The sequence below is a fragment of the Giraffa tippelskirchi genome, chromosome 12 (assembly GCF_054371585.1).
Source record: "Giraffa tippelskirchi isolate mGirTip1 chromosome 12, T2T-mGirTip1v1.2.pri, whole genome shotgun sequence".
Taxonomy (NCBI): Eukaryota; Metazoa; Chordata; class Mammalia; order Artiodactyla; family Giraffidae; genus Giraffa; species Giraffa tippelskirchi.
In genome coordinates, this window is record NC_137286.1 from 102568783 (window position 1) to 102582296 (window position 13514).

The window sequence follows — 13514 nt, forward strand, 5'->3', positions numbered from 1 at the left end:
TATTCTTGCCTGAAGAATCCCATGGACAGAGGAGCCAGGCAGGCCCTAGGGCCACAAAGAGTTGGACATGACTGAAGCGATTTAGCATGCATGTACAGTCCAATAGTACTTAGCCCAAATACTTAGCTCAAATCTGTTTGCTTACAGTTGTTTTTGGTTGCTCTGGGGTTACCCACTGCAAAGCTACTTCCCTCTCTAGCATCAGATACACACAAGTGTCCAATGAACGCTGATGATCTGACAAAACAGTCCCCGACGTTGGGTTCATGTTCCCCTGCAAAACATGCTTGCATCTTTGGACAGGTTTTCTAACCATGGTGATTTACTCCAAAGAAATTAATTTGTAAGATGTTGAGTACAATGCCTGGTAAACAGCAGACAAGTTGTTGATGTTAGCGGTGATTATCTGACCAGACTGAGGGCTACTTAAGAGCAAGGACTAGGTCGTACTCATCATCATAACCTCAGAGCTTAGCCCAGCTACCTGAGGACCAGCAGAAGAGCACAGTGTCTCTCACTGAGCAATGGCCCGACAAGAAGAGCCAATCATAATAGCGGACTAGACATGAACTCAACCTCACATGGGTGTCAACCAAGCCATCCATCACTCACCTCAGACATGTTGAGAAAGGGGCACTGCTGACCCTCCAGTGACCTCACACATCCCTCTCAACCCAGCGCCATGTTACTACCATCAGGGCTGTCCACTCCCAAGGAGGAGCATTAATGACCCAGGATGGACTCATCATATTGGGACCCACATCTGACAAGTAGATAGTATTGGAGAGTTTCTATGCAAGCAATGATGCTGACATGCACAGAAGCACCTTCTAGGTTAAAAGAAAGTAACCAGCGGCGGTCTTCTTCCTTCAAGGGCAGGCAACTACTAGCACCATTTGATTCAAATAAAAATTAATTTGTTCACACATAGTCCATTTAAGAAGTAGAATCATGTCCTCCAAAAGAAGTACAAGATTTAGTTCCTTCTGTTATTAAGGATATGGTTATTGAAAAGTCAAATGCATGGAAAAGTATTAGAAGACAATTGAGCACAAGCCAGTAATTGTCCAGAGCCCACGTGCCATGGTAGGCTGGACAGGATGTGGGGCAGTGAGGGTTTGAAGAGCTGAGGCAGAATTCACCAATGCAGCCAGGTCTAGGATATTACAACTCCTCTAGTCAGTTCAGTCGCTCAGTCATGTCCAACTCTTTGCAACCCCATGGACTGCAGCACACCAGGCTTCCCTGTCCATCACCAACTCCTGTTAGCGTGCTCAAACTCATGTCCATCCAACCATCTCATCCTCTGTTGCCCCCTTCTCTTCCTAACTTCAATCTTTCCCAGCATCAGGGTCTTTTCTAATGAGTCAGTTCTTCACATCAGATGGCCAAAGTATTGGAGTTTCAGCTTCAGCATCAGTCCTTCCAGGATTGCTTTCCTTTAGGACGGACTGGTTGGATCTCTTTGCAGTCCAAGGGACTCTCAAGAGTCTTCTCCAGCACCACAGTTCAAAAGCATCAACTCTTCGGTGCTCAGCTTTCTTTATAGTCCAACTCTCACATCCATACATGACTACTGGAAAAACCATAGCTTTGACTAGACAAACCTTTGTTGGCAAAGTAATGTTTCTGCTTTTTAATATGCTGTCTAGGTTGGTCATAGCTTACCTTCGCAAGTGAAAATCACTGCAGATGGTGACTGCAGCCATGAAATTAAAAGGCACAAGACATTTGCTCCTTGGAAGAAAAGCTATGACCAACCTAGACAACTCCTCTAACTTCCTGAATAATCTGAAGATTTTACCATTTTCCACCCCATCTTAACATCGCCAACTCAAAGAAAGCAGCCCCGTGTTACCATGTCTTACTAGTTTTTTTACAGGGATTAAAAAACAGAAAGGAAATAATTCAGAGAAGGTCCTTTTGCATCGGCAGACATGAGGGTGATACTTAGTTAAGAACATATCCATGCCCAAAGAATTCGAGGTGGTTCATGAAAAGGACAATTCATTATTTAGCAAATCTGGATGAAGATGGGGTAGGACAGAGATATGGCCCACATGCTTTACTTGCTAGTTGTCAAAGAGAGACACGAAATAGACATTTGCAAGAAGAAGGGGCCCATGAAATAAAGGCAAAACAAGAGAAATACAATTTTTCAAGGAACTGAGATCCGAGAAAAGTGATTTCTCCTCTTCTCCTCTGTGGGCTGTAGGCAACGAATTCCTCAACCACATTTCCACTCCAGACAGTGAGTGTCACAGGGCTGGTCATCACCACCTCCTCCATGGTGACTGGTGGCATGACACCAAGGCCGAATTTATTAAGAATAATTCCTTGGGCTGACATGACCCCGCTATTTCAGAAGTATTCGGGGAATTAGAAAGACCAGTCAAGGCCTCTGATCCATTTCCTATGACATGATTCTCCCCACCTTGTCATCCTGCCTTCCATGACCAGAAAGTTGCAAAACCATGATCCAGACTCAGGTCTGACTTGGTCTAGAATTTCTGCTTAATGTGATTCCCTGCCATCCAGCCCTGAAGGCCACCTGGACGTCTCCATGTTGACTGCGGTATAGTAATCTGCTCTCCTTACGCAAACAATACATAGCCATAGCTTGGCATGTGCTTCCCTGAGCAACTGGAGTCAATACCTTAAGACTCCTTGAATCTTCTGGAAGTAAAGGAGGCTATTTGTAGTCACTCCTGCTATTGCTGCTGCTGCTGCTGCTAAGTCGGCCACTTCAGTCGTGTCTGACTCTTTGCAGCCCCATAGACTATAACTTGCCAGGCTCCCCTGTCCATGGGATTCTCCAGGCATGAATACTGGAATGGAGTGCCGTTTCCTTCTCCAGGGGATCTTCCCAACTCAGGGATCAAACCTCCGTCTCTTATGTCTTCTGCACTGGCAGAAGTTGGTGAGTTGGTGAGTTCTTTACCACCCGAACATTTCCCTAAAGACTTTTTAAATAAAATTTATCCAATCACCCTTCCTCCGCTGACCCTCCTTTCAGTAAGAAAAGTGAATGAAGAAAACGGATGGCTTCTCTAAGGCTCCTATCGGGATGTAGCCGAGGAGGTGACCCCCTCCCAGCTCTGCGGTCACCGTGGTATAGGACTGTCAGTCAGGATGCCCCGGCCCCTATTCCCTAAAAGAGAGAGAGAGTCAGAGTCGGGGGTGGGGGGTGATCCTGGGGGCCCTCAGTGGAGGCAAGCGGGGGCAAGAGGAGGAAGGAAGGCGGGGGCTGGGAGGACAGGCCTCGCTCTGAGTGTGAATGGACCGCGGGGCCTCGAGAGCAGGAAGCGCCACGGGCCAAAATGCTCACGGAAAAGCTCTTATCTCAGCAGAGCTGGCCAGCCCCCTGGACGCCCCCAGCCTCCAGTCCCCGAAAAGCCTTCTCTGCTCCCCTCCCCAAGCCGTTCAGACAAGAAGTAGTTTTCACTATGGGCTCCCAGGCAGCACGAGGTCCTCTGGCTGTGTCAGAAAGGCCCCCCACGCCCGCCCCCGCCCCAGAATCCCCCCAGCCTGACCCTGTGACCAGTGCGGAGGCCCAGGCCCTTTTCCTGGAGCAGAAGGAGCAGGAACCGTTCTGTCTAAACACTCCTGCCCGCTCTCCGCCGCCCGCCTTCTGCCAGCATCCTCTCCTCTGTATTGTTTTATTTGTTTTAAGAGAATGTGAGAGAAGGGGAAAAGATAGTGTTTGCAGATTCTGTTAATCTGATGGCTCAGACACATGCGTGCCGCTGTTTGACACGACACCCGACACCCGCAGTAGCGCAGGGAAGTTTACGCGAGGCCCTTCTGCAGGAGGGCGGGCGGTGATGGGGAGCCGCCCCTACTCCTGTCCTTTGGTGGGGATCCAGGTGGTCCTTTTTTTTTCCTTCCCCTTTCCACTTTTTAAAAAGACATTTTACGGCCTCTGTTTGCTCTTTACTACTGCCTTCCTCCTCTGTTTCCTCACTTGAAATGGTTCACTGTTCTTCGCAAACAGATTCTAATCACAGTGAGCACGGGCAGTCAGACCCCAAACAAAGATGCAGACTTTGCACAAGAAGCCCTCAGCTTCCATCATCCGGAAGAGAATAAAAGGGAGGGAGATTAGCCTCCATCTTGGGACTCTGTAGAACTTTTAGAGCACTTTTCACCCCAACATTAAAGGTGCTTTCATTGTACATTAATATATACTGTCTTGCTAGGCATGGCTCAGGCTCAAATAGGCAGCCGCTGGATGTTAGAGTGCTCAGCTCACTGCCGTGCATCCCCCATCCCACCCCAGAGGTCCCCTCTAAACCAGCTGCCTGCTATAAGTGTACTGATATTTCTAATAAAATACCAGCTTCATCCCAGAACGTGTTTAGGACTCATGCAGACAACAGTTTTAAGTTACCAAGGGGAAAAAAAAGATTGCCATTAAAGTGGGGTCTTTCTTTTGCTGCAAGATTTTTTCTAATGATGAACTTTATCAGCCAGCAGAAGGCCAAGATTTCCTATAATTTTAGCATTTTAATGATGAAAACTAACCAACTAAAAAATATAATTATAAACTATTCCTCTGCTCCTTCCCCCCGCGTCCCCACCAAAGGACTCAGGGCTACATCTTCCTTCTGAAAGCTAAGATTTCCCTTCTCCGGGTGTCTGACTTTGTACCAGTTGGCCTCAGAGGACCCCTAGAGTTTCCTAACGTGACTCTGAAGCATGGTGGTAAAGTTTTTTGGGGGGAGGATTCCCTTGGGAGCAGAATTCATCTCCTGGGATGGACTGAGTTCTGGTGTGGTGGAAAGAGGAATATCTGGGTTCTAACTCCAGATCTGTCTGCCACTTTCTCTATGAATCGGAGCAAGACATTGGATATTCCTGAGTCTCAGTTGTCTTATTGCTAAAGGGAATCGTGAAGTGAAGATCGTAACACCCACTTCACTGGTGACCACTAGAGTTAGTTCAGCTTAAGCGCAGGGGCTGCCTAAGACCTGGTACAGTAACAGCAGCCCACTAGAAACTGGTTCCCTTCAGCCCAACTAAGAGCCCAACTTGGCAGAACAGAGATTTTTGAAAGAAAGGTCAGCTTAATGTCATTTATCACAAGGTGAAAGGGGATCCTAAAAAGACAACAACAAAAAACAACTATCTTAAGAAAGATTCAGGCTGTAGAGTAGACCTTCTAGTATTGGGGTGGTGATTAAGTTTGCTAGAAATCGTCTACAAAATGAGACTTCAGGTAACTATAGGAGTCAGGTACCATTACAGGCACATAATGGCACTAAAACGAGCAGTTTCTCAAAAGGCTGAATGAAGGGCTGAACCACCTCACCCGGTTCTTCAGAAAGTCTGTGTTTTCTGCCACGAGAGCCATTCCAAAGAAAACACAGACACTGACCCTCAGTGATCCACACAATCAAAGGCTTTGGCATAGTCAATAAAGCAGAAATAGATGTTTTTCTGGAACTCTCTTGCTTTTTCGATGATCCAGCAGATGTTGGCAATTTGATCTCTGGTTCCTCTGCCTTTTCTAAAACCAGCTTGAACATCTGGAAGTTCACAGTTCACGTATAAACTGTGGAAAATTCTGAAAGAGATGGGAATACCAGACCATCTGACCTGTCTCTTGAGAAACCTGTATGCAGGTCAGGAAGCAACAGTTAGAACTGGACATGGAACAACAGACTGGTTCCAAATAGGAAAAGGAGTACGTCAAGGCTGTATATTGTCACCCTGCTTATTTAACTTATATGCAGAGTACAGCATGAGAAACGCTGGGCTAGAAGAAACACAAGCTGGAATCAAGATTGCCAGGAGAAATATCAATAACCTCAGATATGCAGATGACACCACCCTTATGGCAGAAAGTGAAGAAGAACTAAAGAGCCTCTTGATGAAAGTGAAAGAGTAGAGTGAAAAAGTTGGCTTAAAGCTCAACATTCAGAAAACTAAGATCATGGCATCTGGTCCCATCACTTCATGGGAAGTAGATGGGGAAACAGTGGAAACAGTGTCAGACTTTATTTTTTGGGCTCCAAAATCACTGCAGATGGTGATTGCAGCCATGAAATTAAAAGACGCTTACTCCTTGGAAGGAAGGTTATGACCAACCTAGAGAGCATATTGAAAAGCAGAAACATTACTTTGCCAACAAAGGTCCGTCTAGTCAAGGCTATGGTTTTTCCAGTGGTCACGTATGGATGGGAGAGCTGGACTATAAAGAAAGCTGAGCGTCGAAGAATTGATGCTTTTGAACTGTGGTGTTGGAGAAGACTCTTGAGAGTCCCTTGGACTGTAAGAAGATCCAACCAGTCCATCCTAAAGGGGATCAGTCCTGGGTGTTCATTGGAAGGACTGAGGTTGAAGCTGAAACTCCAATACTTTGGCCACCTCATGCGAAGAGTTGACTCATTGAAAAAGACCCTGATGCTGGGAAGGATTGGGGGCAGGAGGAGAAGGGGACGACAGAGGATGAGATGGTTGGATGGCATCACCGACTCAATGGACATGAGTTTGGGTAAACTCCGGGAGTTGGTGATGGACAGGGAGGCCTGGCGTGCTGCGATTCATGGGGTCGCTAAGAGTCGGACACGACTGAGCGACTGAACTGAACAGAACCCTCAGTGGGCTAAAGCTCATCTCTCCCCTCTGATTCCACCAGATGCAACAACCCATCCTTTAGAGAAAGAGCCAGCTCTGCACTGGGAGTAGGGTGGAGGGGAAAGAAAGGCAGGAGGACCGCAGAAAGTCTGACAATCAGGACTGTTCAAAGTCAGCACCTTAGGGAAAGCATAGGCAAGCATAAGCAGGTGCACACGCTGCACTGAATTTCCTATGATGGATCTGTAAAGGTGAACAGACCTGAGGTCAGAAATCATAGGATGACTAATGAAATGTAGACTGTCATTGCAGACCACGCACACCGTGGGCACGCAGTACATTTGAGTTGTGTATCACGAGAGCTAGTTGTCAAATCTTGGGAAAAGCAGTTGACCAGGTTATTAATGCCAAAAGGGCTGGAAAAAAAAAAAAAAGACATCCAGTCCCCAACACAGTAATGATGTATATGTAGTGATTATTTGAGAAGTCTTTCCTCCCAGGATACAAAGAAACACTGAAGTATAACGTTTCTTTTTAGATGATGATAGAACATGGACATGTTACATGTGGCACACAGGTTAAATGCGCTGATTCTGGAGTAAGACAGACCGATTACAAAGTCTGCCTCTGCCGCTTACTAGCTCCTTGTGTGTGTATGCTAAGTTGCTTCAGTCGTGTCCGACTCTCTTGACCCTATGGACTGTACCCACCAGGCTCCTCTGTCCATGGGATTCTCTAGGCAAGAATACTGGAGTGGGTTGCCATGCCCTTCTCCAGGGGATCTTCCCAGCCCAGGGATAGAACCTGAATCTTATGTCTTCTGCATTGGCAGGCTGGTTCTTTACCACTAGCGCCACCTGGGAAGCCCTACTAGCTCTTTAGTAGGTAATTTAGTGGGTAATTTACTTAACCTCCTTAATCCTCAATTTCTTCATCCATTCAATGGGGGGATAAGAGTTCCTACTTTTTAGGATATTGTGGAGATCAATGCAATAGTGTATATGAATCACTTAGCCCAGTAGAAATTACTTAGCGTGTAGAAAATATAATCCTTATTAGAGTAGACTGTGATACTGCATAGCGTCTATGGTAATCATAACAGCCTATAGTGTGCCTGTAGGGACCAGCAGTCAAAATTGCCAGTATGGCAGGTTGGATCCCAGCACTGGCTTTGCCTTTCTCTGTGAGAAAAGTGGCTTCTGTCTTTGGTCGCAAAGGAGCCAAATGCTTCTGAGTGTGCAAGGAGAGTCTATCAGTGCCACAGGAACAAACCCAGAGCATGTAGGTCAGTAAGGTCATCTGCGTCTATGTAGGTGGTGTTTCCCTACTCGGTGTCGAGCAAAGCCGCCTGGTCACTTGGACCAGACCGGAGAGCCCTACAGACCTCTCCTCCTTGGGAGGCAAAGAGACGGACGTGCCCCATGGAAGGTCCCTGCTCCATGTGTTGGATTCATAATTGGCTGCTTTCTTTTAATTTATTTACATTAATCTCTAGTCCAAAACTAATTTGTTTCAGCTCCAGGGCAATCGACATGGAGTACACTCTTACCCCGGAAATTTTTTTTTTCCTGTGGATGGTTATAAATACCTCCACGCTATTGTACTTGGCATGCTGTATGCAAATAGAGGTCAGAGTCCTGAAGCTCATTAGGAAAGGGACAGGGGGCTTGGGGCTCAGGGAGGACAGCGTGGAGCTGGAGCTGATAACAGTGGCCTTGTCCAGAATGTGCCTGGGAGCTTTCTTATCTCCCTTTGGCAGGAGGTGCGGAGGGCTTCCTGTGCGAAATCAGGAGCGAACGCTGCTTTCCTCTTGTTGTTCAGCTTCCTCCCCCCCCAAGACGGTTCCCAGCACAGCGATTATCTTTGCATCTTCAAACATGGCACAATCTACTTCCTTAAGAGCTTGATGTATTCTTAAGGCTCAGGCAGACCCCCCCCCTCCCCCGACCTCTTGTTTCAAGTGCTGTGTTACACAGTCAGCCTCAGAAAGACATTCTATTTTTAAGGTTCCAGTGGCAAAGAAGAAAAAATCACAGTCCCCAGTATGGAAAATAGCCACAGAATCTGCCCTTTTTTCATCTGGAGGACCTTGCAGCAAGTCTAGCCTGTCATTTCCATGCCAGGGCTTGTGCCACCGGGTGCTGTCCTAGAGGGGTGGAGGGAGGGTGGGCGGGTAGGGTGGAGCCTGGCAGCCCCAGTGAGCCCCTGAGGCCAATTGTGCTTCCCTTGGGGAAATGCCTCTGCTTGCTTTACTCTAATGTATTTCTTTGCATTTCCCGACAACTGAGATTATGAAATTAAGACCTCTAAGGCCTCCTTTATCTTTTTTATTTCTTTGAGGAGAAGAGAATGAAATTATAGGTTTCTCTCTCAGATGCAAGAGAACTTCAGCTCCTCGATGTCACAATGTCAAGTACATACACACATGTCCAATACAGGCATACACATAACAACCCCCCATATCCATGTTACACACACACACATATTATATAAACCCATATATGTACCCTGTGTATGTGAAAGATCTGAGAGCAAACAGTAGTTCAAGGTAAACATGTTATAAAAAATAGGGCAAAATGATATATGGCTTTGAAAATTTATCATTATAATATTTCAAGTAAAGGAGAAAGTATATAATTTTCTTTGGTCCAGTTTCCTCCGCTAGTCAAAACGTTAAAATGTTCACTTATTTTACCTGATAATAAGGAATAGTTAGTCAAAAATCACAGAAATGATACAAATGAATGTATTTACAAAACAGATACAGAATCACAGAGAACAAACTTATGATTGCTGGGGGAAGGATGAGGGAAGGGACAATTAGGGAGTTTGGGATGGGCATGTACACACAGCTATATTTAAAATGGATAAGCAGCAAGGACCTACTGTATAGCACATGGAACTCGGCTCAATGTTATGTGGGAGCCTGGGTGGAAGAGGAGTTTAGGGGAGAATGGGTATGACTGAGTCCCTTCCCTATCTACCTGAAACTGTCACAACATTGTTAATCAGCTATACTCCAAAATAAAATAAAACGTTTTTTTAAAATCGCAGAAGTTCCTTAACGGAGAGTCAGTCCTTATGAATTCTTTCTTACTTTAAATCTTATACTCTAACTATAAAAACAGTCATTTGAAAAACATTTAAAAAAAAGAAAAACATTTGGAGAAATCTGATATATAGGCCTGGTACAAACAACACCATGGAATTATGGCTAATTCTATTAGATAGGATCACAGCGTTGTTGTTATATTGGGAAAGGTGCATAATTTTTAGACGGGCACTAAAATGTGTAGGGCTCACATGACATGCTGTCTGGGATTCACTTTACAATATTTCTCAAAGGAAAAATAAAAAATAAGGGGACAAATGAAACAACTGTGGCAAACTCGGATAATTATTAAGTGTGGATGATGGGTGTATGGGCTGTTATTATATTGACACTATGGCTCTACTCATCCATATGCTTGGAGATAATAAACACTTAAAACCAACAAAAACTCTTACTACAAGCCGATATCAGTGCCTCATGCCATATGTTTACAGAGGCTTGTGGGGTGCCAGTTACATGCGTGACCCTGGTGTAACTATGGAGACAGGGCAATCACATGGAGGTGGTCCATGTCCCTTGTAGCTGCCTGAAGCACTGAATGCACACTTAGAAAGTGATGAATGCTTCTTGAGGGGAGAGGACGTTAAAGGGCAGCACGCCCCCCAGGAGGGGAGACAACCCCGGAAGATGCACCGGTTTCACATACTAGAGTCCTTTCTCAGCTCCAGCACCAGAGAGGAATAATTACAGAACTTTTTCATCACAATCCCTTCTCTCTCACCCTTTCTCTTACTAATTTGATCCTCTTTCTTCTCACATAAGTAGCCAAGGACAGCAATGACTTAAAACCAACCACTCATTCTTTCTGGAAATGGGGCTTTACACTCCCTCCTGGTTTGAGAATCTCCTGAATCTGCCCAATCCATGTATAGATGAGAGCCCAGCCAGCTGTCTGCTCACCACAGATTCGAAGCCAGAAGGAAAGAATATGACATGTTTCCCTGGAAAGTTCACAGTGCGAGTAATCATCACAATAACCACTTCCTTGCCTCACTCATTAGGCTGGGAGATAGGAGGAAAGACTGCATTCAGGAGAGGGATGCAGAAATGAACAGCATCAATTCATAAGGCCACCAGGAAGCGGCCAAGGTGGGGCAGGGGCTGCAGGCACTCACGCCAGTTCCTACCCACACTCGGCTCCTAAGCTACCCAGGCTGGCAGAGAAACACACACCTTAGGAGCCTACAGATTTATTTATTTATTTATTTTTGAGGCACAGAAAATAGCTCTTTGTATATTTGCATCATGTCCCCAATAAGTCCATATTTAAATCTCAAAAGGCTACTTTAAAGGAGATGGTGTTCATTTTGTCATAAGTGGTATAAAGCAGATCACCTACAGTGTCCACTTAGCACCTGCACTCACAGATGAGGCAGTGCCATGCTGGGCTCTGGGCAGAACGTGCAAATAGAAGTCATGGCACAAAGTAAGGTGGTCCAGCCACAGGCTTACCCAAGGGTTCTAGTCGTGAGCACCCACGGTGATCAGAAACAGCTGCTTGGAGGAGACCACGTTGTGGGTGGTGAGGGGGCATCGAGGCCCTGGTAACTGGTGAGTGAAGATGAAGGAGTCAGGTGTGTACACCCCGAGACAGGAAGATTAGTTCCTAGGTTTTCTAGGTGGCTTTCATTTACAAAACCTCTCCAAGTAAATTAAGTCATTTAACGTTTGTATGATCCCATGAGATTAATGGGGCAGATATAATTGTATTCTTATTTTTCAGAGGAGAAAATGGTCATAGAGCTAGGGGAAGTCAGGGCAGGTGGAGGACTCAGGTGTTCTTTGAAGGAGCTGAACCAAACCACAGTTTGCCCGGGAGGAGGTCTGCAGGGGTAAGGTTGGAAAGGCAGGTAGGGAATGGACTTTGAGTGGCCTTGGTTGTCAGTTATGGGAACCTGGGCTTTCTGCAGTACAGTTGTTGAAGCTTCTGAAGCAACGAAGATCCCACTAAAACCCAAAGTGCTCAGGGGTCTGGTCTGGCAGCGACTCCATGGGTGTCGGTTTGGGGATAGGCAGGTTGAAACGCTACTGCACTGCCTGGGTCAGAGTGGACATAAGGGTCATTTTTGGTTGTTTGGATTTTTTTATTCATGGAGAACCTACAACATGAGACATACTAAATGATCCAAGTGACAATGAAAACACAATGGTCCAAAACCAATGGGATGAAGCAAAAGCAGTTCTAAGAGGGAAGTTTATAGCAATACAATCTTACTTCAGGGAAACAAGAAAAATCGCAAATAAACAACCTAACCTTACTCTTAAAGCAACTAGAAAAAGAAGAACAAAAAAAACCCTTAAATTAGTAGAAGAGACGTCACAGAGATAATGAAATAGAGATGAAGAAACATAATAAATAATCAGTAGATATTTACACTGATGATTTGGGTAGTAAACTGATAGAAGCCTACTGATAATAAGGTGTTTGAAAGAACATGCTTACTTTCAGATGTCGGTTGGGATCTCATCAAACTACCTGGTACCCTATTAGCTGGACTTCCCAGGTGGCACAGTGGTAAAGAATCCGCCTGCCAATGCAGAAGACTCAAGAGATGTGGGTTCGATCCCTGGGTTGGGAAGATCTCCTGGAGATGGAAATGGCAACTCACTCCAATATTCTTGCCTGGAGAATCCCACGGACGAGGAGCCTGGTGGGCTACATACAGTCCATGGGGTCGCAAAGAGTTGGACACGACTGAGAGATTGAGCACACACTCCACCAGCTAGTTTAAGTATTAAGAGAGAGATTTCATGCACTTTTAGAAGCAAAAAAGATCTTAAAAATCTTCAACATATGTATTTTATAATTAAACACTTGAGGCCTGAGAGGTTAAAGAACTTGCCATGATACTCCTAAACTTGAAAAGAAATAGACTGAAATTAATAACTGCTCCATGTTGTGTTTCCATAAATACTTAATTAGCCCTGGAAAAAATTAGCTGTATAACGGAATATTCTCATTAAATGCCAGCCTTTTATATATGTGAAATGCTGTTATTTCCTTAAGGTTTCCATTCATTAACATAACTTTTTTCTCCTGTGTTTGCATGTTACCTCCACTAGGAACTAATTAAAATCTAGACATTAGATTGTCGAACTTATGCATTTTTATTCAGTATTAAACATTTAGAACAGGAAGTATTTATGAAGACACATTGGTGGTCTTTTTTTTTTTTTTTTTTGAGATCAGGCAAAATCTGTCTGCTATTTTAAGGATGTATACTGGTGGGGATGGGGGGTGGAATCTAAGGAAAATAAGAAAATGTGTGATTTTATTATCTGAGTACTTAATAGTTTTCACATCACCAGCCACCATGGGCTGGACCATGCTGCAAAGCAATATAGTGATGACTTCCTTTTTTTTAAAAACAGGTATGACTTCTGCTCCACTAATGAAGAGGCCTTTATCCTGGATCCTGACAGCACTATAGGAAACAGAATTGAGAGCATCACTCAGCGCACGGCAATGATAGAAGGAAAGAATAAGGTACTGTTTATCAGAATAAGCATGGGGATATTTATTCTAAAAGCACACACTCAGCTCCCAGTTCTCGGTTTATTAGAGTCAGAAGGAATTCAAATGCTCACACAAAAATTCTGAGAGAAGAAAGGCAGTATGTCTTCATGGAGAGATGCACTGAGGTGACTCAAACTGCTCTATCCCCCTCAACTGACCACAAGTCCCAAAGGAACAAGTCTTTGTCCTGATGCCTCTTAAACATGAGACTGGCTCCCATCCATGGTTCTGGACCCTGGCTGCATAGTAGTCTATTATTACACTATATAATATACATAGTAGTATATTATACTGCTCTACCAATTA

The 13514-nt window shown here is 44.9% G+C and overlaps 1 protein-coding gene across 7 annotated transcripts in view; it reads left to right on the forward strand.

Annotated features, from left to right (window-relative positions):
* Positions 1 to 13514, forward strand: part of FLT1 (fms related receptor tyrosine kinase 1) — a 197680-nt gene that overhangs the window by 84612 nt on the left and 99554 nt on the right. For all 7 annotated transcript variants that reach the window (XR_014071093.1, XR_014071092.1, XM_081549343.1 and 4 more), the window contains one exon: positions 13064 to 13178. Coding sequence is in view for 5 of the 7 variants with exons in the window: in XM_081549343.1 (XP_081405469.1) it covers positions 13064 to 13178 (115 nt within the window). In the remaining 2 variants the exon portion in view is untranslated. The remainder of the gene's footprint in view (positions 1 to 13063; positions 13179 to 13514) is intronic.